We start from the raw sequence: 24,260 nt of genomic DNA on the forward strand, positions 1-24,260 counted from the left end.
ATCTTGCTATGTCGATTGTCTCATTGCGTTCATCCTTGGGCTCTTCAAAATCACTTTTCATGATTAGCATAATGTTAAAATCGACATTGAAAAATACCTCCATTTTCTTCTTCCACCAAGAGAAGTCTCCTTCGAATTTAGGTGGATGAATATTTGAGTCGGCCATTTTGATGAAGTGCTCTTCTTGGAGATTAGTCCGTTGAAGAGTGTCCTTGCTCTGATACCACTTGTAAGGGATCAGTGGCCGGCTAGAAGGGGGGTTGGATAGCTAGGTCACCCCCAATTTCGATTCTTCTCTACAAGGTTAGTTACGCAAGCGAAATATGAAAACCAAAGCAATGAAAATAAACAAGTAAGAGCAAACGCTAACACAAATCCTTTACGTGGTTCGGAGATTGCTAGCTCCTACTCCACGGCGTGTCCTTCAGGTGGACGAACCCTTGATCCTTCGGTGGATCAATCCCAGACAATCTACGGCTAGCTCTTACTCCTTCTCGGTGGAGCAAACCTCTCACAAGGCTCTCTTCCTCTTACAAGATGAACTTAGGTCTAGGAGGAAGAGAATATGGCTTGGAAGCTTTGGACAAGGACTAGGAGTTATTCAATAAGCATGAGTAAAGTCCTTTAAGCCCCAAAGCTTCCTATAAATAAGAGGAGAGAGTTGATCATCATATCAACTCATCTCGACAACAATCGACTAGCAAAACCATCAGTCGACTAGTGTTACCGTTGGAAGTAGCCAACGGCTACTTCGCAGCACCAACAGTATGCCAACGGTTATTTACCAGTCGATTGCTAAAACATGCAGTCGACTGATCCACATTGACCGAACGAACAGAACCATTTTGTTCGCACCTAGTCGACTGCGCGGTCGATTACACCAGTCGACTGCACGGTCGACTGCACCAGTCGACTGCTCAAACATGCAGTCGACTGTTACAGTAATGCTACAGTACTGCTACAGTAACCCCCTAAAACTAGAATTTTACTCCGAGTACAATTTCTCATGCACTCGTACCCTCACCCTTACGACTCATTTGATGCTTCCTTTACAGCTTTAACCTCTTGCCTTCAAGCCTACTTTCTTTGGCTCTCGTCCCTCGGATGCATTCAAGCCCGCAGTTCGTCCCCAATGTCATCCTTCGCGTATACCGCAAAGTCGCTTCCCTCAGCCCTTGTCCTCGTTGCCTTGTCCACGATCCCTCGAATGCTTCATCCTTCACCGGACCCGAAGCCATCAACCTGAGTCGCATGTGTATCCTGCAAACTTGCACAACTCAAATACACATATCAAATACAAGGGTGAACCTAACTTAAACTCTTTGACACACACATCAAAACTATGATCGTACCGATCAAAACCTAGGTCGATTGCACCAACATTTTCTAGTATCGGTAGTCGGTTGACACCTCGGGCAAAAGTGTCCCGCTTGACCTGCTTGCTCCAGATAAGCTCGAGCCTGAATCAGCTCCGCCTTGGTGGACTGAATAATGCAACGTTGTTAAGCAATGGTTTCCTCTTTCAGCCAATTTCCTTCTTGAAGAAGGGCTATGAAAAAGACGTGTTTCTCTTTCAAATAGATCAAGAATTGGGCTTGACTCTCCAGGTCTGAATAAGCTTTTTATTTCAACGCTATCTCAGCCCGGGGCCGAGATTTAATGGCTAACCAAAGTTCCTCAATTTCTTGGCGAAGAGAAGATTGAAGATTTCTATCCTGCGTCATCTCGACTAAGGTCGTACCCCTTTGGGTAAGTAGTTGAGTCGTCTGATCCAATTGTTGATGGAGAAGCTACAGTTCATTCGACTCAAAATTCACATCCATACGTAAGGGGTGTCAGTAGAAAGAAAGCACGACTCTATGGATGGTGATCAACCTCCTTTTAAACAAAAGGGGAAGGGGAAAGCAACTTATGCAAAAGTTAAAATGACCCTTCTTCCTAGGTGGACTGAGTAGTTAAACAGGTTATACGACCGAGGATCTAGGAAAAGGAGCAGGATTTAAGGTTATAATGGCGAAATAAATGAAACCAGGGTCTGAGTCCAGCCAGTCAGACCTGAGCCTCCTTCGACTAGACTTGGGGGGAGGCTTGTAATACGATTTATAATGGTAGGACCCGGTCGTCAGGAGTCAAGGAGACATGACAGTCAGAAGTCAAGGAGACGTGTCAGTCAAAAGTTAAGGGGGTGTGGCAGTCAACAGTCAAAGGGACGTAGTAGTCAACAGTCAGGAGGGCGTGACAGTCAGCAGTTAGGAAAAGAAGAGATAGGACCGCCTAGTGTCATCAGTCACATGATGCCTGGTCGGGTGCTTGTAGATCAGGATCCCAAAATTGATTCAGGGTGTGCAATCGGGGTGATGTCTGACCTACTCCGACTGGTTGGGTTTCCACAGCTCGATTATATCCAAGCCTGATTCTCCCAGTAGGTCAACTCCCGGTCAGCTCTTGAGCGATCTCACCACAGCTCTCCCTGCCCCTCAAGACTTAGGTTGGGTGTTATACCTGACAGATCATTCCGAGCTAGCCCTAGTCATATCCGGGCATGGCAGAAGGTGCTACGCGACAACAAGGTCAGGGAATCGTAACCGTCTGTCAGAGAATAACTGTTGTATGTCAGAGAATATTCCAACAATCTGCGATCATCTACGAATGGAACCTTCTTGCAGTCCACAAGAGGATGTCACGCGTCCTCCATCCCGAGACAGGTCCTGACACATGATATTCCCTGACATTAGTCAGACTCCAGAGGTACGCACTGTCATATAAAAAGGGAGGTCCTCTCCCTTGAGCAGATACGCTCTCTCGCACATTCGCACTTGTCTTCTACTTTTCTTTCTCCTTTATACACTGTTCTTCTGGGGGAAAAAAATACCTGACTTGAGCATCGTAGGACCTGCTCCAGGGATTTTTTTCCTAGTTTTTGGCCTATAACGTTCCATGTGCTTGTCTGAGTGCGTGTAGAGATCAAGTATCGCCGGCTTAGTTATCGTCGTTCGTCAGCGCCACGTGGGGGTCCGTTCTCAAAGACACATATAATAAGGATGTCATAATCGCTTCTCCGTCAATACTAGCGATAATTTTTTCAATTTTCATCTGACTCAAATTTCGAATAGAAACAGTTAACATATCAAACTTGATATATAAAAATTGAAACTCGTAATCATTGGGCCCAGGAATGACCCAATTGCGACATGACATGCTTCCTCGTCTTAGGATTTTTATGTGGCAGAATTCAGCCCCACGTCCAGCCGTACACCTTTGATAGGCGTCGCATGCACCAGCAAATTAAACCTTTTGTTTGTATTCAATGCCTTTTTTTCTTTTCCAGAAATATTCTGTAATAATCCAAACAGATTACAAACACATCGTTCTGTTCTTCTTTCCTGATTCACTTAGTTTTGGTTCTACACAATTGTAATCGGAAACCATTAGCCTTTGCATGGAGATAAACCATAGAAAAAAGGCAGTGGAAAACTACACAAACCAGCAGGTAATCTTTCATTGTTTCTTCTAGTTTTGTGTAATTTATTCGTCTGTTTCACTGCTGTCTTCCTAGACTGAGGAGTTTCTGCATTCAATTGTGCAGATTAACAAATTAAAATTTGAGATGGAAAAGAGAGACGCTGAAAGTGAAATCGACCAATTGTTATCCCAACTTCATCTCACTGTGTCAGATATCCACGCCCTGCAAAAAGAGATTAAGCAAAGCAGCTGCTCAATAAAACGCAGCGTCGAAAAGGCTCCTTCAGTGCAAGCGGCCGAAGCAGAAGTGGAGAAGGCGAAGAACGAGTTGCTAAGCCTCAAAGAAGAAGGTTTTAAGCTCATGGACGTGATGGATGCTATAAGGGAAGAGATACAGCAGATTTATAAGGAGAAGGAGCGATCCAGCGTCATCAAACAGAGACTAGAATCCACACTCGAGCACCTGAAGTATGAGCTCCACAGTTCCAAGTCCAAATTGGAGGTTGCCTCCGTTGCTGAGAAGAGGGCTTCAGATTTAGTCCTCGATCTCTCGGCGGCTCTGCGACAACTGCAGGCAGATAGAGATGCAGCCAGAAGAGATGCGGAGTTGACGCATGAAGCAATCAAAGCTTTGAGACGGGAAGTGAAGAAGACAGAATCTAGTGTTTTGCACATGGAAGACGGACTTCAAGCAGCAATTGAAGAGATGGAAGAAGCAATAACATTTGAGGCAGTTGCAGAGCAGACGCTGAGGGCAATTACTGAGAGAACCAGTAGTGACAGAGCAAACGCCATGTCTAAATTTGAGTACCATTTGATAAAGCAAGCCAAGGCAGCGCAGGAGATTGCTGGCCGAAAAGTAGCAGAAGCTCAATCGTGGATAGAAGCATTGGCAAACGGAAAAGATAGAGAGAAAAAAACTCGCAGAAAAAGTCTTTCCACCGGTTCCAACAAAGTACATGTGCCTAAAAAGGCAGTCAAAACTAAGCTCAGTGCTCATGAAGGAGATAAGAAAAGGAGATCTTTGGACTTGAAGCTTGCTCCTGCTGTCAAAAGGAGATCTCTTACTGTAAGCCGAGTGCCAGATCAATCCAGGAGAGCGAAGAGCAGGAGGTCAGGAAGCTCATCGAGAGGGCAGCCGAGTGTAGTCTCATCGGACACATGCTTGGCGGCCAGTAGAAAGACGATCGTTCTCAAGCTGATTAGGTTTCTCGGTGGAAGTGGTAATTGACCTTCAAAAGCTAACTGTCCAATCTTCAATATTACAATAGTTGTATTTCTTTGAGGTGTTGTTGCAAATACATGTCATAAATATTTTCCCTTTGCTGTTTTATTTTATTTTATTTTTTTTTTTTGTAGTCGAGAATAGATAGTGATGCTAATTTCCAGGAACTGGATGGTCGACATTGTACCATGCACGCATCTTTAGCTGGTCACTCACCGTTTCGAGAACACACGTTAATACTGCATTGACCGTCTCTCTGTTGGCACTTGTCTTCATTTTTGGTCTCTGCCAATTAACATGGCACCATGCTCGCATCTCTAGCAAGTCAGTCACCGTTACGAGAGCACACATTAATGCTGCTTTGAGCGTCTTCCTGTTGGCACTTGTCCCTCCCCTTCCTTGCAGCCACACGCACCAAAGCACTGTCCCGACCGCCCCCGGCATAGAGTGACATTCGGCGAACAATACAAGGGATGGACCAGTGAGTGAGTCATTCGGTATGTCATCTGTTGATGGACACACTAATCTTTATCCAATTCCAATCTGATTACGCTTCGCATCTCCTTACTCTTTATCCCTTTGCTTTTAGTTATCAGTGACATAGCAGCGCACTAGATCCGGCCAGCGACATAATTGCCACCGTCACAATACTCGTCTACCCTCCCGTTCAAGGAAATAAAGGCACCGGTGGCTCCATTATCCCTGCGTAGCTTAAACAGGAAGAAAGATTTGGCTTAAGCGAAAGGGACCAGTTTATATTAATGCTTATAAAATCTTTGTTTTATTTTTGTCCTGCACCGTTCCGCGAATCCTTCATCCCTACACCTTGATTTGACTCCGTCACCCTCCCGTTCATGGAATCGTCTCCGGCGAGTACCTCCGGGCGCGGGTACCCATACTCCGTCGACTCCTCGCCTCGATCCCGAGGCGGCGACTCGTGGCGCGTCATGTGCAGCTACGGCGGCCGCATCCTCCCCCGCCCCACCGACAAGTCTCTCTGTTACCTAGGCGGCCAGACGCGCATGGTCGTCATCGACCGTCGCGCCACTCTCGCTGACCTGTCCGCCAAGCTCTCGCGCGACCTACTGGGCGGCGCCGCCCCCTTCACCCTCAAGTACCAGCTTCCCAACGAGGACCTCGATTCCCTCATCTCCGTCGCCGCTGACGAGGACCTCGAGAACATGATTGACGAGCTCGATCGCATCGCTGCCGCCCCGGCCTCTTCTGGAAGCGGCAGCGGCTCGAGGCGCTCCGCCGGCCTTCGTCTTTTCCTCTTCCCCGCGAAGTTGGATTCGACGCCTTCTTCCGCCATTGGGTCGCTGATCGACGCGTCTAAGTCGGGGACTTTGTTCGTTGATTCTCTCAATTGCGCGATTAGCGGCATGGCCGTGGAGGAAATCCCTCGAGGTTCGACCGATTCCGCCTCGATCAACTGCCTTCTTGGCCTCGACGATGGTTCCTCCACCCACATGCGCGGTGTCGGTGGACAATCTGAACCCGAACGGCGCATCCTCCTTCGCCCCGATTCCTCCAGTGGGCTCGGACGCCATGGCCAGCAAGTCCAATCCGTCCCTGGTTCGCCAATGCTTGATAAAGCTTCTTCCTTCGGATCTACCTCGTCTACTCCCCTCTCCAATCTCCCACCCATCCCCGTCCCTACCATCGATCGGACTACTGAGCACCAAGATCATCAGTTCTCCCACATCAACCGATCACCGGACTACGCCTCCAAGCAAAGGGTCGAAGAGGGTTTCAAAGACGCAGACCATGCTGCTCATCCCCGCCACCCTCCGCCCCTCCCTTTCCCGATCGTCTCTGCTTCTTCTCCCAACATCTCCCCAACTGAAAACCCGAATAGAGACATCTCCGATGACGATAAGTCTGATCGTGGAGGCTTGAGGAAGCCGTCACAGCGGCTGATTACCCCACAAAACGATAATAACATCCCCTGTGATCCAGATTCAAGGTATGTTACACATTGATTTTACCAAAAGCTTGTGAAATCTTACTTTGATTTCTATGTCCAGGGCCATGAACTCAAATCCAGTGAATACCAGCTATTTTATGTCATCGCCGCCAGTCACGGAATTACCAGCTTATATAATGCCTCGAACCCACTCAGAGCAACTACAGAGGCAACAGCCCCGTCTCCATTTTCAGCAACAGCATCCACAGTTTTTGCCAGCGAATACTCCTTACATACATCAAACAGCAACTGGAGCAGTTCTCTCGATGCCCTCCAACTACCCAATTGCCGGTCATCCTATGCACCAGACGCCACAAGTTCGTTCACTCGATCCCCAGGTTCCGGTGTTCTACATGCCTGTTCACGATACAACACCCTACGATTCGGCAGCAGTTCCGCCTAATTTAACAGATGCCCGTACTTTACACGCTCTAGGAAAGCCATCAGCGCCGATTCAAGCAGTTCCGACAAAGTCCGCTGTTCCAATAAGTGCCTATGTAACACCCGTACATGTTGCAGCCAATCAATCTCACCCTTATGCAGGAACAGGGTATCATGTCATACAGCATCCTCATCTATCTCAGTCCCCATCGACAATGGTTAATTATAGCTATGAAATGCCTGCTGCCACTGGCCATCCACAGATGGTCTACTCTCAGGCAGCTTCCCAACCAGCGTTGCCCTGGCAGTATCAGCCAGCCAGATCCGCAGCTTGTTACGGGAGAGCAGCTCCCGAAGATTTGAACAATCAAAATATAACAAGAGCTCGTTGAGGTAGTCAATATGGTTTCAGGATTCATGCTAGAGTCTGGGACTTTTATTTTATTATCTAGCTTATGTAATATGGTTGCATTAGAATAAAATTTATCTAAATAATAAGTTTACCCTCTTGTGTATTTAAATTCCTTCAAAAATCCTAGTTGCATGTCGTGCTCTTCTTCCTTGACATAATTAAGGTTTGAATTGATCTCTTTCCCCAATTATATAAATGATAAGAGTGGAGAGATAAATTCAGTAGACACGCAATAGACTTGATTGGACGAACAAAATCTTAGCAATAAGCTATTAAAGAATTAAACACAAGTTTAGAGCTGTTAATTAACACCTCAAATCCAGAAAACATTATAGTTTTTTCTGGATATCAAGAAATCTAATGATAATGCGAGAGGGAAGCCGGAATGAGGGATCAGTCAATCTCCTGAAGTGAAGCAGCTTCGCCAGCGGCGACCTCAGCTGCCGTGAACTTGCCCTTGGCCTTGTCGGCAGCACGGTCACGAGCCTTGCGATCAAGCAGGGCCTTGCGGTCCTTGTCGAGCTTGAGTTTGGCGGCGATGATTACCTTAGAGGGGTTGATGCCGACGTTGACGGTAGAACCGTTAACCTTTTCCTGGGTGATGCGCTCGACTTGGATGACCCACTTCCGACGGTAGACCTGCACGACCTTGCCTTCTCGGCCCTTGTAGGTGCCGCGCACCACCTGCACCTCGTCGTCCTTCCGCACCGGGACTGACCGCACGATGGACTTGCTCCTCAGATCGGTCGACAGCGGCGGCCGAAAAATGCGCCTTCCGGCACTTCCGGCGGGAGCTAGAAACTCTGGGTTTATACTTCATGGTGATCGAAGGAGGCGGAAGCAAATCCGGAGGGGAGGAAGAAGCGGCGGCAAGACTAAGAAGGCCAAGAAAAAAAGCGCACCTTCTTGAGCCTTGCCGCCGCTAAACTCTGGGATTATACTTCATGGTGACCGAAGGAGGCGGAAGGAAATCCGGAGGCGAGGAAGAAGCGGCGACAAGAAGGCGTGAAAAAACAAGCACTAGTAAATACCTGGATCTAGGTCTCTTGTATAAACGGAATGACAATTTTACCCTCGCCCCATCCTCGAATTTAAAAGTCAGGTTGTGAATCAAGTCCGACTTGGCGAGCTAATAACCTATTTGGCTATTTCACCCCCGCCCCTCTTCCTAATTTTTTCATCAACTTGTTCGCGAAGCCATCGAAGGATTTTAGGGGATCGACCAATCTCAACCTCGGTCGTAATCCCCTTCGATTTCGTCCCTGCAGATCTAAGTTTCTTCTGTATTTCCATCCCGAGTCTTTTCTCGTCGTTTTCGATTGTCGGAATTGATCGAGATCTGCTGTCCAATTCTAGGGTTATTTGGATTCCTCTTCCTCAGTTTTTGATTGGGGTTTCGACTGCGATGTATAGCAATTTCAAGGAGCAGGCGATCGAGTACGTGAAGCAGGCAGTTCAGGAGGATAATGCCGGGAACTACGTGAAGGCCTTCCCCCTCTACATGAACGCCCTTGAGTACTTCCGCACCCACCTCAAGTACGAAAAGAACCCCAAGATCAAGGAGGCCATTACCCAGAAGTTCACGGAGTACCTGCGCCGCGCGGAGGAGATCCGCGCCGTGCTTGATGATGGTGGTGGCTCAGGTCCCGCCGCCAACGGGGACGCTGCCGTGGCCACGAGGCCCAAGGCCAAGCCCAAGGATGGCGAAGGTGGTGGCGAGGATCCTGATCAGGCGAAGCTCAGGGCGGGGCTCACCTCTGCAATCATAACGGAGAAGCCCAATGTGAAGTGGAACGATGTGGCGGGGCTCGAGAGTGCCAAACAGGCCTTGCAGGAAGCCGTGATCCTACCTGTCAAATTCCCTCAATTCTTCACTGGTTTGTTTCTTTCACAAAATTTATAAGGCAACATGATTGGACTTTATTATGCTATTCTTCTTTGCATGGGGCACCAATTAACTGTCTTTATTGCAAATTTATGCTTTTTTCCAGAAAAAAAACTTAAAAATATTTTCTTTCCGCCCACTTTTTTCTGGCGTTTCCTTATCGTGCTGTCTAGTTGGATTGAGGATTACATATGGTTATTGAAACAGAAATATTTGAAGCACAAGTGGTCATTTTGAGATAATCATGTGAATTGAAAATTAAAATGACTTCAGATATAGTTTCTCCTGTTACTTCTCATCCCAGCAATGAACTTAGAATTGGATTAGTTAGGTCTATTCTTAATTGTCTTGATTAGAGAATTGAAGAGTGCATAACAGGATGATGTGATTTTTTATTTTTTGAGAGATGAGAAATGGAAAAAGTTAAACTCTGCTGGATTTAGAAATTACGAGATAAGTAAATTTTGATGGATATGCATTATTTATATACATCTTTACCAACATTCTTGTACCAAATACCTTGTTAGGCATTACTCAATGCTAGAAGAGTCGAATTCAAGAGGTTTTTCTTTATGTGTATGTTTTAATATTTCACAAGATCTATCAGGCTAATTTAGTATGGATAGCTTCTGTAGTTGGATTTTAGTTGTAGATTTTCATTATGACAAATATACCAAATTGTCTAATGTGTTGTATACCATGATATTAGTTATTTATTGCACAGTCATTTTCTTATTTGTACATACATTGCTGTTGTTTGACTTATTTTGGTATTCTGTTCTAAGCTAGTAGAAATCATCTAGCTTGTTTAATTGTACATCTATTTGATCATTAATCACTCGTTGAAATTGATAGGTAAGCGAAGGCCATGGAGGGCATTTCTTTTATATGGTCCACCTGGAACTGGAAAGTCATATTTGGCTAAGGCTGTTGCTACAGAGGCTGAATCAACCTTCTTCAGGTTAGCATTCTAACCACAAAATTGTCCAATTGAACTGGTGGAATCAAGAACTAGAATCTTTTGTGCCTTTTACTATTTAGTCTATTCTATGCGATCTAAGAAATTTCTTTCCTTGCTCATTGTACATTCTTTGCCCTTTCTTTAAAGATTGGTTTAGAGTGATATCTGTTATTGCAAATATATTCTATGGTGTGTGCCTTTTGGATTAATCAACTTAAGTACATTGGAAGTCATGCCAGGGATATTTGTTTTTCCACTTTGAAAAATGTGCTTATTTGGATCTTTTTGATTTATTTCATAATATTGACACTTGGTTGTGGTGGTTGTTGCTTAGCTGTTGGGTAACTGGGGTCCTTTCAGTATTTGCCAGTCAAGGCTTTAACAGATTGTGATATAGTGTGATTTTTTTTTCCCATTTTCTGTAAATATTGTACACCTGGTTTGTTGGTAAATTATAATGGTATCTAGCATGATAGGTCACCATTCTAGATCTCCCAAACACATATAAATAAGCTCATCTAGCTCTATATGGTAATGAAAACCCTGTCTGCTTTCATTTTGAGATGAATTAAAGAATTACAAAAAACTTTTGGTGTCCTGATGTAGGTCTACTTGAGGGCTTGATTATGAGAGAAGCAAGAAAGTTGGGAAGATGGTATTGAGATAATAGATAATTGGCAGGGTAAAAGCCTCAAAAGTTGTTTACTTAAGATAGAAAACAAAGAAGAAAGAAAGTTGAAAATCATCAAAAGACTATTTTTATCTTTTTTTTCCTAATCTTCTTCCCCAACCTCTTTGCGGAAGCTGGCAAACTGTTCAGTGTGGCTGCAGGAGGAGAGTGCTATGCTTTTAGAGCAACCGCGGGCTGTTCTGCACAAGAATGACAACAGACTTGCATAATGATGGAGTGATAAGATCCATGTTGTTCGACGATGATGATGAATAAAGATTCATGTTGGTCTACTTTATATGATCACCCAAAGTTCTGGTACCTATGCTACCTATTTCATGTTCTAATGGTAAAATAGAGGCTAAGCTCTTTGTATTAGTTTATTTAGCTCTTTGTTTAATGGTTTTTGTGAAAAGTAGAAGTTGAATAATTTACTCGTTTGCAGAAGAATTTTCCTAGAACTACATATGCATTGTTTGACAGTTGTGTAGAAGTGTATTAGTTATACTTTTGTTAGAGCCTCATCGAGTCTACATTAGTTGTAATTGTTGTACTTTTAGCCACTTGGTTTGGAAAATCCCATATTTTATTTCTTCTATAGAACTTTTTGTATGTTGCTTACTGTTGTATGTGCCTGCTCTCTCTATTTCTTTCATTAGTTGGTTGAATTATATGAGTATCTGAATAATATTAGTGTTTCTAAATTTAATGAAATCGTTGCAGTATATCTTCATCTGACCTAGTATCGAAGTGGATGGGTGAAAGTGAAAAGCTGGTTTCCAACCTTTTCCAAATGGCTCGTGAAAATGCACCTTCCATAATCTTTATTGATGAAATTGATTCTTTGTGTGGCCAACGTGGAGAGGGCAATGAAAGTGAAGCTTCTAGGAGGATCAAGACAGAACTTCTTGTGCAAATGCAGGTGAATTTCTACATGTGCTGTATGAAATTTGTTTGAACCTTTACACAGTATCATTTTAAATCCATGTAGCTAACAAGAAGTAGTTAGGAGCATTGTATTGTTCTTCTGTGGTGCACTAGATAACTTTTTTTTGCTTTTATGCTTATGGATGCAAATGAGATTGGTGTTTTTCTATGTTGGCTTGAAATGCTGTTTTCCAACTTTGGTTGCACTGATACTTTGACTTATTGTTATGGTTGTGGATCAAATTTGTGTTTCTTATTTGCATATGGAATTTTGTCTTTTTTGCTATATATAATGGTACTGTAGAATGTAGATTGAGTTGGATTGTTGGGGGTTGCCTAGTGGTTCAGGTGGTTTATAATAATTATTTTTCTTCATTTGTTTGCAATTATAGATATTTGTAATGGTTCATGTTTAGCAGCAGTATCCTGTTAAGATTCATACAATATGTTAGCACTGATAGGTAACTTTGTTGATACCTGGTAGTTTTGTTGCATTTTCTTGGTTGGTTTCTAATGGTTATATTCTTGGTAGTAGAGTGTAGTTCCATAAAGGTAGATTTTTTTTTGCATTAGAGCACCATCTGAAGCTGAAAACTATAGCTTCTTGTATAACTGATCATTGCTTTTGCATTGAATTATTTGAATTCCGTAGGGTGTGGGAAACAATGACCAGAAAGTTCTTGTTCTTGCTGCCACTAATACTCCTTACGCTTTGGATCAGGTTGTTGGCTTAGTAATATCTTAATTTTATTGTTGGTGCCATTGTCGTTTTGAAGATCTAAACCCTTTCACTACTATTATTTATAATTGCAAGCACAGGCAATCCGTCGACGTTTTGATAAGAGAATTTATATTCCTCTTCCTGATCTTAAAGCCAGACAACACATGTTTAAGGTATTATTATGAGGGGTATAATATTGCTAGAATAATTCCACACCTAGTTCAACTTTTACTTTTTGAACATCTCGTAGGTACACCTGGGAGACACCCCTCATAACTTGAGCGAAAGTGATTTTGACATTTTAGCTCGTCGCACAGAAGGCTTTTCTGGTTCAGACATTGCTGTTTGTGTAAGTTTCTCCAAATCTAGGAAAATCCACAAGATCTTAAAGGTTCCGTTGGCTGATTGTGTCTTCTCGAATGCTTATCTCCACAGGTTAAGGATGTCCTGTTTGAACCAGTTCGAAAAGCTCAAGATGCTATGCATTTCTACAAGAGCAGGGAGGGTATGTGGTTGCCATGTGGACCAAGACATCCAGGTGCTGTTCAGACCACATTGCAAGATCTTGCTGCACAAGGTCTCGCTGATAAGGTGGACCCAGAAGTTTGTTTAGCTGCCATTATTAAAACTAATCAGTTCTTCAATTTCAAAGCACCGTTAACTTGATTGCATGAACAGATCCTTCCACCACCGATCACAAGGACAGACTTTGATAAAGTACTGGCAAGACAAAGACCAACCGTCAGCAAAGCAGACCTAGAAGTCCACGAGAGGTTCACAAAGGAGTTTGGAGAAGAGGGTTGATTGGTTTTGATGCATGTGTTTGGCTATGCGATTGCATATTGTAATTTGTTATTCCTCCAATCAGAACACACATAATTTGCGTGCAATAGCGTTCTTGAAAATTGAAATGGAGCACGCCTCAAGTCACATTAGTCTCAAGCAGGTCTAATTATCATTTATGTTTTAGTTCGAACTATTTTTTTTTCTCTTCTAATATTTGCACTCTGTACTATAAATGTTTCTGTACAGTGGGATAACAGCTTTCTATATAACTCTTGACTGTACCTCTGCTTGCCATTTAGAAACTAAACCATTGTGGTCTTAGTTTTGTCCTTGACCCGGGTTATAACTCCATACTTTGTGGCAAAAGACGAATATGCTCGTCTCAGCGCCCGGTTATAACTCCATACTTGCTCCAAGAGCATGTGGAAATAAAACCTAAGCTAGTATGATGATTGTTGGCGCAAGATTCATAAAGTTGATCTCAAATAATTGATCTATGCAATCTTTTAAATGTTAAGAACTAGTATGTTACGAGTCTATGATGCCATATACTTTGAGCGTCGGTAGAGAGTACATTGTAAGAACGGTAAAACTAAGATTATTATGGGAGTATATACTCTGAATGTTTGGTAGAGAGGGGATTGTAATCTCAATTAGTCTCACTCATTATCTCGATTGATTCGGTTTTACGAAAGTTTTTTATTAATCATTAGGATAAATCAGAAAGTGCACGTAGTGACCAGTTCAGAAGTCCAACCTCTTTTGATTGTGCTTTATATTTGAAATTTTTTTTTTGTAAATACTCGTGTTCTAAAAAGCGTCATTAAGCGCCGATTAAGCGCGCTAAAGTGTGAAGCAAGGAAGAAAAGTTTCGCTTTAGACGAAAGCGGAGAAAAAGTGGTCACAATATGTTTGACCGAATTAAGCATGATTAAGTGTGCTTAATAGCGCTTAAGTATGATTTTTTATTTAGAATTTTAATTGATTTATAAATTTTTAAAAAACATAAGGAAAAAAATTTGGAGAATCGAGAGAAAATCCATAATCTGTCATAAACCCCCTATCTGGTTGCCATTGAGAAAATCTAGAGAAAGCGATCGGAAAGTATTACAACTTGTCACTGACTTCAAATTTTGCAAATGAATCAGCGGTGGGGTGGCAGCGACGACGACAGGGCGACGGTTTGTAAAAATGTGAGAAATTTATGCATGAACTTTAAATTTATCATGTTTAAGTATTATTTGATCTATTTATTTGTTTAAGATAATTAAATTTTATTTAAAAATAAAAAATACTTGTTTACGTTTAAAATTGTCCTAAGCTCGCTAAAGCTTATAACGCTTGAAGCTTGGACTCGACGTTTCGTCATGCTTCATATTTTTTAAAATATTGATAAATACGTCATACTTAAAGATTAAATCGTTGATATCTGAGTGATAATTTGAATATTCTACCGTGACACTATAATCCCATGATAGAGAGGGAATCCTAAGCTAATTAGGATGGAAGAGGAAAGCAGACTTTAGATGTGCTGATGATTATTATAAAATTTAGATATAATATATATGATATTTGATTAGAATATTATGTGTTAGTCATAATATTTTTATAATTTTTTGAAATAAAACCATCAAATTTAATATCAAAATTTTAACTTATCAAATTATATATATATATATATATATATATATATATATAGCTCTCCTTAGCCAGATCACAACAATATGCAGCCCAAGAGCAACATGTAAATACTTCCACAACAAGTCAAGCGGCCCACTCTAGACCTTCAGTCCAACTCCAAGAAGTCCATTTTCAAGAAGCCCAAGGCACAGATTCTACTCCCTCATTGGATTCTGTCAGCGAGCATAATGTCACCAACATGATGGAACCATAGGGACCTAACCTACCCTATCGTCCTTCTCCACTGCCAAACCACTCTTTTCAGCCCACTACCCTCACTTTCCACCTCCTCTATTGTCCTTCTCCACTTTACAGCTTCTCTCCCTTACTTTGACAGCCATCACTCTGAGTGGACTGGTACGACTCTCACTTTCCAGCTGTTCCCTCTCTGTTCTCATGAACGGGTCCCCTCAACCTCTCCCGGAAAGCACGGATTAAAGGTTCCTTCTCCCCGAAGGAACCAACCCCTCTCTCTTCTCTTCCTCTCCTATAAAAAGCCCCCCATCAACCCTAGCTCGACAGACTGCGACTCTCATTCTCTGGAAGAAAGTTTTCAAGTGTGCTGCAACCTCTCGTTTTCATTTCTGTAAGTATGTGTGTGTGTTTCTTTCCAAGTATGTAAGCAGTCTCTATGTAAGGAGTCTCTATCTGTAAAATCAATCAAGCGTCCTGTATAAATTATTTGTTTATATATGTTTAGCAGCAGAAGTCTTTCTATACTATTCTAAAATATATATATATATATATATATATCAGTGGTTTCTATTTCTCTGTTTATGTTCTTTTTCCTTCCTCAGTCCTTATCTAAGTACCCACAGGCGAACAGTAACTGTATGAGAATCCTTGCGTAAAACCTGTGCTGTCTATCTAAGGTTAACGGGATAATCCCAAAAACACCAATAGACAAGTCGGGGTTGCAAGTTTATTTGTTCTCTACAGGTGAGGCTCACTGGGAGGAAGAATAACAGAAAACTAAGACAATAAAATCACTGACCTAAATGTTCTGTCTACATTAAAATTACTGTTCATCATTACTGTTCACAATTACTGTTCATCATTACTGTTTACAATTACTGTTCACAATTACTATTCACAAATTACTGTTCAAAAATTATTGTTCTTTAAAATATTGGTATCAGAGCTTTAAGATTACGTTTAAGGACCTTTTATGCCTAAACAACAATTACCTTTGATATATAATCAGGGTCAAGAATTAAAAGATAGCAAAGAGACTTTCTTAACAATTCAAGATCATATAAGGCAACAAGAGTTACACCTAGAAACAATAACCAAAATATTAAAACAACAAAATATACAACTTAAAAATATCAGACAAAATTTAGATTTTCTAAAAGAATCTCAAGATAACTTATTTAAAAGACATTTAAGGAATAAGGAAGTGAGTAGCTTTGACTCACTAGACACACTGGTACAACTTAAGGAGATACTTATAACCTACACCAACTTAGTTTCAAACAAATTAGATAACTTACAACAAACCCTTGAGGAAGTTAAATATAAATGAGCAAACTGCACTTTGAAAATAATTACTACGAAGAGGCTTTAGAATTCTCCAAACAATTTGCTAAGACATCAGAAATCGGATATTGTAGACTTGAAGTAGTAGGAACAGGAGACCAAGTTCTTATTCAACAAAATAACACAATATTAGCCTTACTCACATCCTTACATCACAGACTCACAATAATAGATAACAAGCTACTACAATTAGAAGCTCAAATTAGAAATACACCTAAGACCACAGATTTATATGAAAGTATCAATACTATAACAAAAGATTTAAGTAAGCTCTCTATTGGAGCTATAATCTCTCGAAAGAAACCAGAAAAATATAAATTTTTAACCTACATGAGTCAAATACAATCTAGAACAGAGCCGTTTTCCGGTTTCTCACAAACAATAAGAGGACAAATGGAAGCAAATACTAATTCATGGTTAGATAATAGCATAACACAAGGGAGAAATAGTACCTCAACAAGTACATATCAATTAGAAGACTTAATAGATGTTGAAAGTAATATGGTTACTTTCTCAGATAGACAATTAACAACTTTAAATCCAAGACGATTATATAACCAAGGATTACTAAATTTCTCAACAGCACTTTACAGACATCATAGGACACAACCACTACATTTACCAGATGGAAGAGAAGAACACCTGACTCTCATGACTATAGAATCAGCGAGGGCACTATCACAAAGAAGGCATAAATATATACATCTAGGACTATTGGTAATAGGACTTAGAGGACTTACAAGAAAAAGGATAGGGGCTAAAGTATTTTTAGTCCTCTATGATTCCCGTTTTTCAGAAACAGAACAGGCAATTATTGGCCTTATAGAAGTAGATATGAATAACAACCTTGGAATAACATATTTCTGTCCGAATTTTAATATGACTATAGAAGATTTTATTAAACATATCAAAATAAACATTCAGGCGAAAGGATATGGAAACTTTCTAAGAAACAACATACAAATTGACATAATCTTCTTGGGAAAAACAATGACACAAATTAATAATAGTTACAAAGTCCAAATAAATTCTATTATAAAAGCCTTAACATCAAAAAGGATACCCTTTTTGGAACCAAAGGATTTCTCTTCTGAAAACCTAGCAGGATTAGATTGGAATCTAAACCTAGACCTCCATACACAACAAAGAACATTAAGACCAAAAGAATCTATTATGTACAAAAATAGGCATGGAAGAACAATAGTCAGGTTTAATGACTATCAACTCTCTACTTCTCAAGATGAAAAAGAAGAAGAAGAAGGAGAAAACTTTAATTTAATGAATATTGAAAGTATACTTGAAGAAACCAATAGTCAGGAGTTTCAAGGTTTTTATGATGACCTAGATGAATACATGTATACTCCTACCGGATTAACATCCCATAAAAATGCAGAAGAATTGTTAGAATTTGAACACAATGAAAAAAAATTACATAGGTTAGAATGGGATTGGGAGCTATATTTTGATGATGATCAGAATATAATTGCTAGAAAACTCCTACAAATAAATCTTATGAATTCCGCTGAGTTATCAGGGACATCTCGACCATCTGGGCCAATGCCCTTAAATATACCTCCATTAGCGATACAGTATCCTGAAAGTTCCATGGGGACAAGGGATTATGACCAAGGGCATCCCCCTAGAACTAGGATTGCTACATACACCAATAATAATCCATTACTTAGAACAATAGGAAAAAGACGACCACCAGAAATTACTTATTTTGGAAAAAAAACTCTGTACTATTAAATATAGCAGAATGTGATGATCCCCAAATGTATGACACATATCTAGAACAATGGATTGTTTCAGTCTAAAGGGATTATCAAGCAAAACATGAAATTGATATTGAATCAGGTGAAGCCATGATGCGAATAGGAGAAAATTACTTAGGAGATGTAGCAAGAGCTGCATGGGAAGCATATAAACAAAAATTTCCAGAAGACATTGCTAGAATAGCAGCCCAAGGAAATAATATTCTAAATTTTTGTTATACTATACATCGCCTGTTAACAGCTAAAGATGCTAATACAGGCTTAAACCTTAGACAAAGAGAGGCAATGAGAGACTTAGAGCAATTGCAGCTTCTAAGTTGGAACTGGATCAAATCATTTTGTAATGATTTTTTGGCCCTAACAGCAATCTCAGGAAATTATTGTAATCCTAAATTAGGAGAAAGGTTGTTTAGTAAACTACCAGGAGATTTAGGAAAAGAAATCCATAAAGCATAGGTAGATATGAAAGTACCTCCACAATACAATAACATAGGAATAAGAATACAACACATTATAGCAGTACTGAAAGAAAAATGTACCTACATACAAATACAAAAACAACTTAAAAACCAACATTATGGTTTTTGTAGTCAAATTTATACTCCACAACAATACGGAGCTAATCCACATAAACAAATTAAAAGAAAAGGAAAACAACCTCATAAACCTAATATACAAACATGACATAAGGAAAAACCAAAGAAAAATATTTTGTCCGAAAAAGTAATGAACGAAAACCCTACCTAAATAAAGATAAACATGTAAGAAAATATAAACCTAAGAAAACATATGCAAATATCATCACATGTTTCGCTTGTCATGAACTAGGACATCTTTCTTCAGCATGTCCTACAAAGAAAAACCTTTATACAAGAGAAGCACAGTTAATAAATAGTACAAACATGGATTTAGTAGAAATCCAACCAGATGTTTCAGACACATCTTCAATATACTCAATAGTCTCAATTGACGACATAGAAGAAATCTCATCATTCTCAAACTATACCTTAATAAATTCTTTCTTACAATCACCAAAACAAATAATAAATATAATTTCACTACAGACACATTACAAGAAGATTTAAATGACTTAGAAGAACAATGGGATGAGATATATCAACCATTTGATATGATGCTTAGATAGGTATTATCACTTGCCTTGGATACTGATCCGGCGGTTAGAATGGGGGACCCCCATTCTGAGGGGTCCCTGCCACGCTGGAGGCAAAATGGCAAGTGGCCGACCGGATAGGCAGACCAACCGGTGAATAGCTGAGGCCATAGGCGCCCCGACTAAAGTTGGAGTTCCGACGCTCAATGAAACAATGTCTAAGAGCCGAGCGGAAGGCACTCGCCCGGACGTCTCCCCAGCATTTCAACGCAAGCGACAGGCGAGACGTGAGGGGCGTGCCGGCCGGACGGCGCAGGGGATGAAGGTCGTCCAGACGATGGTCTCCGTCCAGCCGGCCGGACGTACGTCCCGGCCGGCGGTGGGTAAAGGAGAACAGGAACCTCTTCTGACAGCCGTCAAGTCATATGGCTAAGCCATACTCCTAGTCTGACAACTGGGTGTCTTGTTGTCCCATCGAAGGCGCGATGGGACTGTTGCAGTATGGCGTCAGGTAAGCTTTCTGACAAGTACATACCGAGGCATGGGTTACGGACACGTACGTGCCTCGGTAGGCGTGTAGAGACTCTTTCACCGCTCTATATAAAGAGTCGCAGATTTCGCCGGAGGTACGCATTCTACAAGCTTTGGAGCCCCTTTCTTTACCGCTTGCTTGCCTGACTTAAGCGTCGGAGGGTCGCCGCCGGGAACCTCTTCCCGGCCCGACTTCTGTGCAGGGTCGCTGGAGCTTCGTACGACCAGTCGAAGACCCACATCAGCAACCGGAGAGCGCCACGTGCCCAGCGTCCGTTGAGTCAGCCGTTCGGACTGGATCAATTTGGCGCCGTCTGTGGGAACGCTCCTGCATCCGAACGGGAACAATGGATGAGGCTGGACGACAACACACGGTGACTCTTTCGAACGAGGAACTCGATGCTCTGATCGAGATAAGGGCCGCCAAGCTCGTGGAGCAAAAACAGAAAGCCACAGCCGAGCGGCCGGAGCAGCAAGCAACATCAGCGTCTGGTGGTCGAGCGGAAACACCACCGGCTACCGTTCTATTCCGTCGAGCCCTATTCCGGACGCCTCCTGATGCTGTAGCAGTGAATCGCAATCGGGGATCTTCGTCAGAAGAAATACCAATACGGGACAACAGAAAAGGCGATGAATCGACCGCATATGAGGAAGTTGGGTAGATGAGCTGCCGAGCGGATGAAGAGGGATTGACACTTGGATCCACCATGAAGCGCAAATTAGCTCCAGCCTGTCCGGGGCAGGGTGAAAGGTGCACCAATAGAATATGTGCTGTATATTTTCCGTTTGGTTGTATATTTGAAATGTAGAAGGCAAAATGTTATAATGTGTGCAATTGGCATTATCGGCTAAGCGGCCTATCTTCATGGTGTATAAAATCCGAGCCAAGCGCTCGAGGCCGAAGGCCCCGAGCCATTCAGTCGGAGGTATAATATCTGATCCAAGCGCTCGATGATGAAGGCCTCGAGCCATTCAGCTAGAGGTATACTATCCGAGCCAAGCGCTCGATGACGAAGGCTCGTGGAGCAACGGGAGCGGAAGGCTCAAGTAAAAGGATAACGCAGCAGGTCGCCTCCACCTCTGGTGGGCCGAGCGGCCATGGTGGACCGACCGGGGAGTTTCGCCATCCTCCTGGCCTTGATAAATTTCGACGAGTACATTGTATCCACCTCACTCCACGGGTATTCGGGAGTTGGGAAATTGAGTTAGATTTTATGCTGATCGGCAGGTTAGTTTTTCAGATATAGTTTCTTTCGGGCATAGAATTCATCGTAATTTTCTGAAAGAAGGCCTCGAGCCGTTCGGCCGGAGGTATAATAACCGAGCTAAGAGCTCGATAATGAAGGCCCCGAGCTATTCGGCCGGAGGTATAATAACCGAGCTAAGCGCTCGATAATGAAGGCCCCGAGCCATTCGGCCGGAGGTATAATAACCGAGCCAAGCTCTCGACGATGAAGGCTCGAGCCGTTCGGCCGGAGGTATAGTATCCGAGCCAAAGGCTCGACAATGAAGGCCCCGAGCTGCTCGGTCGGAGGTAATAGTATCTAAGCCAATCGCTTGATGTCGAAGGCCTCAAGCCGTTCGGCCGGAGGTATAATATTCGAGCCAAACGCTTGACGAGGAAGACCCTGCGCCGTTCGGCAAGGAGTACAGTATATGAGCCAAGCGCTCGACGAAGAAGACCCCGAGCCGTTCGGCCGGGAGTACGTTATCCGAGCTGGGTGAAAGGTGCGCTAAATGTAAATTTATATACATCTCGGTCGCCTATGTCCTTGTAATGCAGGAAGCGAAATTAATTCAAAGGATGGCCAAGGGTTCCGCCGATCGGCAGTAACGAAGTTAGCCGTAAAGGCCGTCGAGCTCCGACGTTAAATATCGAGAGACGAGCCGACGTCTATAAACGTCCAAGCGGAAGACCGTCGAGCTCCGACGTTAAAAATCGAGAGACGAGCCGGCGTCTATAAACGTCCGAGCGGAAGACCGTCGAGCTCCGACGTTAAATATCGAGAAACGAGCCGGCGTCTATAAACGTCCGAGCGGAAAACCGTCGAGCTCCGACGTTAAATATCAAGAGACGAGCCGACGTCTATAAACGTCCGAGCGGAAGACCGTCGAGCTCCGACGTTAAATATCAAGAGACGAGCCGGCGTCTATAACGCCCGAAAGACCGAGCCCGACGTTAAAAATCGAGAGACGAGCCGCTATAAACGCTCGAGCGGAAGACCGCCGAGCTCCGACGTTAAAATCGAGAGACGAGCCGGCGTCTATAAACGCGCCGAGCGGAAGAGACCGTCGAGCTCGGCGTTAAATATCGAGAGACAAGCCGTTTATAAACGCGTCGAGCGGAAGACCGCCGAGCTCGACATTAAATATCGAGACGCAGGCGTTTATAAACGCCCGGAAGACCGCCGAGCCCGACGTTAAAATCAAGAGACGGCGCCGTATAAACGCCGGCGAAGGAAGACCGCCGAGCTCGACGTTAAATATCGAGACGAGCGCGTCTATAAACGCCCGAAGGAAGACCGCCGAGCTCGACGTTAAATATCGAGAGGCGAGCCGGCGTCTATAAACGCTCCGGCGGAAGACCGCCGAGCCCGACGTTAAAAATCGAGACGAGCGGCGCCTATAAACGCCCGGCGGAAGACCGCCGAGCTCCGACGCGTTAAATATCGAGACGAGCCGGCGTCTATAAATGTCCGAGCGGAAGGCGTCGAGCTCCGGCGTTAAATATCGAGAGGCGAGCGGCGTCTAAACCGAGCGGAAGACCGCCGAGCTCGGACGTTAAAAATCGAGAGACGAGCCAACGCCTATAAACGTCCGACGGAAGACCGCCGAGCTCCGGCGTTAAATATCGAGACGAGCCGGTGTTTATAAACGTCCGAGCGAAGACCGTCGAGCTCGACGTTAAATATCGAGAGACGAGCCGGCGTCTATAAATGTCCGAGCGGAAGACCGCCGAGCTCGGCGTTAAAAATCGAGAGACGAGCCGCGTCTATAAACGTCCGAGCGGAAGACCGCCGAGCTCCGACGTTAAATATCGAGACGAGCCGACGTCTATAAACGCTCCGGCGGAAGACCGCCGAGCTCGACGTTAAAAATCGAGACGAGCATAAACGTCCGAAGCGGAAGACCGCCGAGCTCGACGCGTTAAATATCGAGACGAGCCGGCATCTATAAACGTCCGAGTGGAAGACCGCCGAGCTCCGACGTTAAAAATCGAGATGAGCCGGCGTCTATAAACGTCCGAGCGGAAGACCGTCGAGCTCCGACGTTAAAAATCGAGAGACGAGCCGGTGTCTATAAACGTCCGAGCGGAAGACCGTCGAGCTCCGACGTTAAATATCGAGAGACGAGCCGGCGTCTATAAACGTCCGAGCGGAAGACTGTCGAGCTCCGACGTTAAAAATCGAGAGACGAGCCGGCGTCTATAAACGTCTGAGCGGAAGACCGTCGAGCTCCGACGTTAAAAATCGAGAGACGAGCCGGCGTCTATAAACGTCCGAGCGGAAGACCGTCGAGCTCCGACGTTAAATATCGAGAGACGAGCCGGCGTCTATAAACGTCCGAGTGGCTCGCATGCGAAAATCTAGCGAAAACCCCTTTGAGGTAAGGCTCGAAGCAAAAAATGGTTAAGCGGAATTAAAAATGCGAGCAAGTGAACGAGTGATGTTCGCGCGCCGAGTGGCTACTCAGTCGCATAATGGAAGGCATTAAAGACAACCGACTTGTCTGACAGAGCGTAGTGCCGAGCGGAAGAGTTTTAAAGAACACTTCAGTCGTGACGAGAGAAAAATTTCTTGCCGGAACAGAAGGTGAAGGAACAGAAAAGATTATCTATTATACACTGGGTGAACCAAAAAAGTTGGGCCGAACGGCTGGAATGCAAAAAAGTTCATACACAGAAAAAACGCTTATCACGCGTCAAAGTCAAAAAGAGTGTCGAGAATGGCGCCCATCACGGTCGCGAGGTCCTGGGGGGGGATGGCCAGCTCGGTGGGCAGATGACCCTTGGTCTTCAGGTAATCCACCGCCGCCTTGATCGCTTCTTCGAAAGTGAGGGATATCTTGTCGGTAAACTTCTCTCCGAAATCTTCCGAGCGGAGATACGCCTTCCTCACTTCGTCAGAACGGGCCGACTCCCCCTCTTGATATTCTTTGAGCGCGGCATGGGCAGCGTCGCTGGCGGCTTGGAGATCCTTCAAGTCTCCATCAAATCTTTGGAGATCTT

The 24,260-nt window shown here is 43.4% G+C and overlaps 3 protein-coding genes and 1 pseudogene across 4 annotated transcripts; 3 read left to right on the forward strand and 1 right to left on the reverse strand.

The window, feature by feature from the left end:
• Window positions 1-3,439: 3,439 nt before the first annotated feature.
• LOC121995062 (protein PLASTID MOVEMENT IMPAIRED 15-like) lies at window positions 3,440-4,693 on the forward strand. Its single transcript, XM_042548903.1, has 2 exons — window positions 3,440-3,490; window positions 3,587-4,693. The coding sequence occupies exons 1-2, from the start codon at window positions 3,440-3,442 to the stop codon at window positions 4,691-4,693; spliced, it is 1,158 nt and encodes a 385-aa protein (XP_042404837.1).
• A 223-nt stretch (window positions 4,694-4,916) lies between these two features.
• LOC121996969 lies at window positions 4,917-7,555 on the forward strand. Of its 2 annotated transcripts, XM_042551154.1 has the most exons (3): window positions 4,917-5,184; window positions 5,277-6,653; window positions 6,715-7,555. In XM_042551154.1, the coding sequence occupies exons 2-3, from the start codon at window positions 5,542-5,544 to the stop codon at window positions 7,424-7,426; spliced, it is 1,824 nt and encodes a 607-aa protein (XP_042407088.1). In that variant the 5' UTR covers window positions 4,917-5,184; window positions 5,277-5,541; the 3' UTR covers window positions 7,427-7,555. The 2 variants fall into 2 exon arrangements, with proteins under 2 accessions (XP_042407088.1, XP_042407090.1); XM_042551156.1 differs by lacking the exon at window positions 4,917-5,184 and having other exon boundaries at window positions 5,217-6,653.
• Window positions 7,556-7,688: 133 nt separating this feature from the next.
• LOC121996971 lies at window positions 7,689-8,597 on the reverse strand (annotated as a pseudogene).
• LOC121996970 (protein SUPPRESSOR OF K(+) TRANSPORT GROWTH DEFECT 1) lies at window positions 8,554-13,677 on the forward strand. The gene is made up of 9 exons (XM_042551157.1): window positions 8,554-8,729; window positions 8,803-9,323; window positions 10,187-10,292; window positions 11,686-11,884; window positions 12,542-12,610; window positions 12,709-12,783; window positions 12,861-12,959; window positions 13,046-13,201; window positions 13,289-13,677. Exons 2-9 carry the CDS (start codon window positions 8,852-8,854, stop codon window positions 13,412-13,414), a joined length of 1,302 nt encoding a protein of 433 aa, XP_042407091.1. The 5' UTR covers window positions 8,554-8,729; window positions 8,803-8,851; the 3' UTR covers window positions 13,415-13,677.
• Window positions 13,678-24,260: the final 10,583 nt, after the last annotated feature.

The sequence above is a fragment of the Zingiber officinale genome, chromosome 6A (genome assembly GCF_018446385.1).
Source record: "Zingiber officinale cultivar Zhangliang chromosome 6A, Zo_v1.1, whole genome shotgun sequence".
Lineage (NCBI taxonomy): Eukaryota > Viridiplantae > Streptophyta > Magnoliopsida > Zingiberales > Zingiberaceae > Zingiber > Zingiber officinale.

What these genes read in the sequence shown, in the direction of transcription:
- LOC121996969 (XM_042551154.1), top strand. Translation starts at nt 5,542, where the DNA reads ATGGAATCGTCTCCGGCGAGTACCTCCGGGCGCGGGTACCCATACTCC. An exon ending in CCCTGTGATCCAGATTCAAG is followed by an intron (nt 6,654 to 6,714) that starts GTATGTTACACA and finishes TTCTATGTCCAG; the next exon opens with GGCCATGAACTCAAATCCAG.
- LOC121996970 (XM_042551157.1), top strand. Translation starts at nt 8,852, where the DNA reads ATGTATAGCAATTTCAAGGAGCAGGCGATCGAGTACGTGAAGCAGGCA. An exon ending in CCAGACAACACATGTTTAAG is followed by an intron (nt 12,784 to 12,860) that starts GTATTATTATGA and finishes AACATCTCGTAG; the next exon opens with GTACACCTGGGAGACACCCC. An exon ending in GTTCAGACATTGCTGTTTGT is followed by an intron (nt 12,960 to 13,045) that starts GTAAGTTTCTCC and finishes TTATCTCCACAG; the next exon opens with GTTAAGGATGTCCTGTTTGA.
- LOC121995062 (XM_042548903.1), top strand. Translation starts at nt 3,440, where the DNA reads ATGGAGATAAACCATAGAAAAAAGGCAGTGGAAAACTACACAAACCAG. An exon ending in AAAACTACACAAACCAGCAG is followed by an intron (nt 3,491 to 3,586) that starts GTAATCTTTCAT and finishes TCAATTGTGCAG; the next exon opens with ATTAACAAATTAAAATTTGA.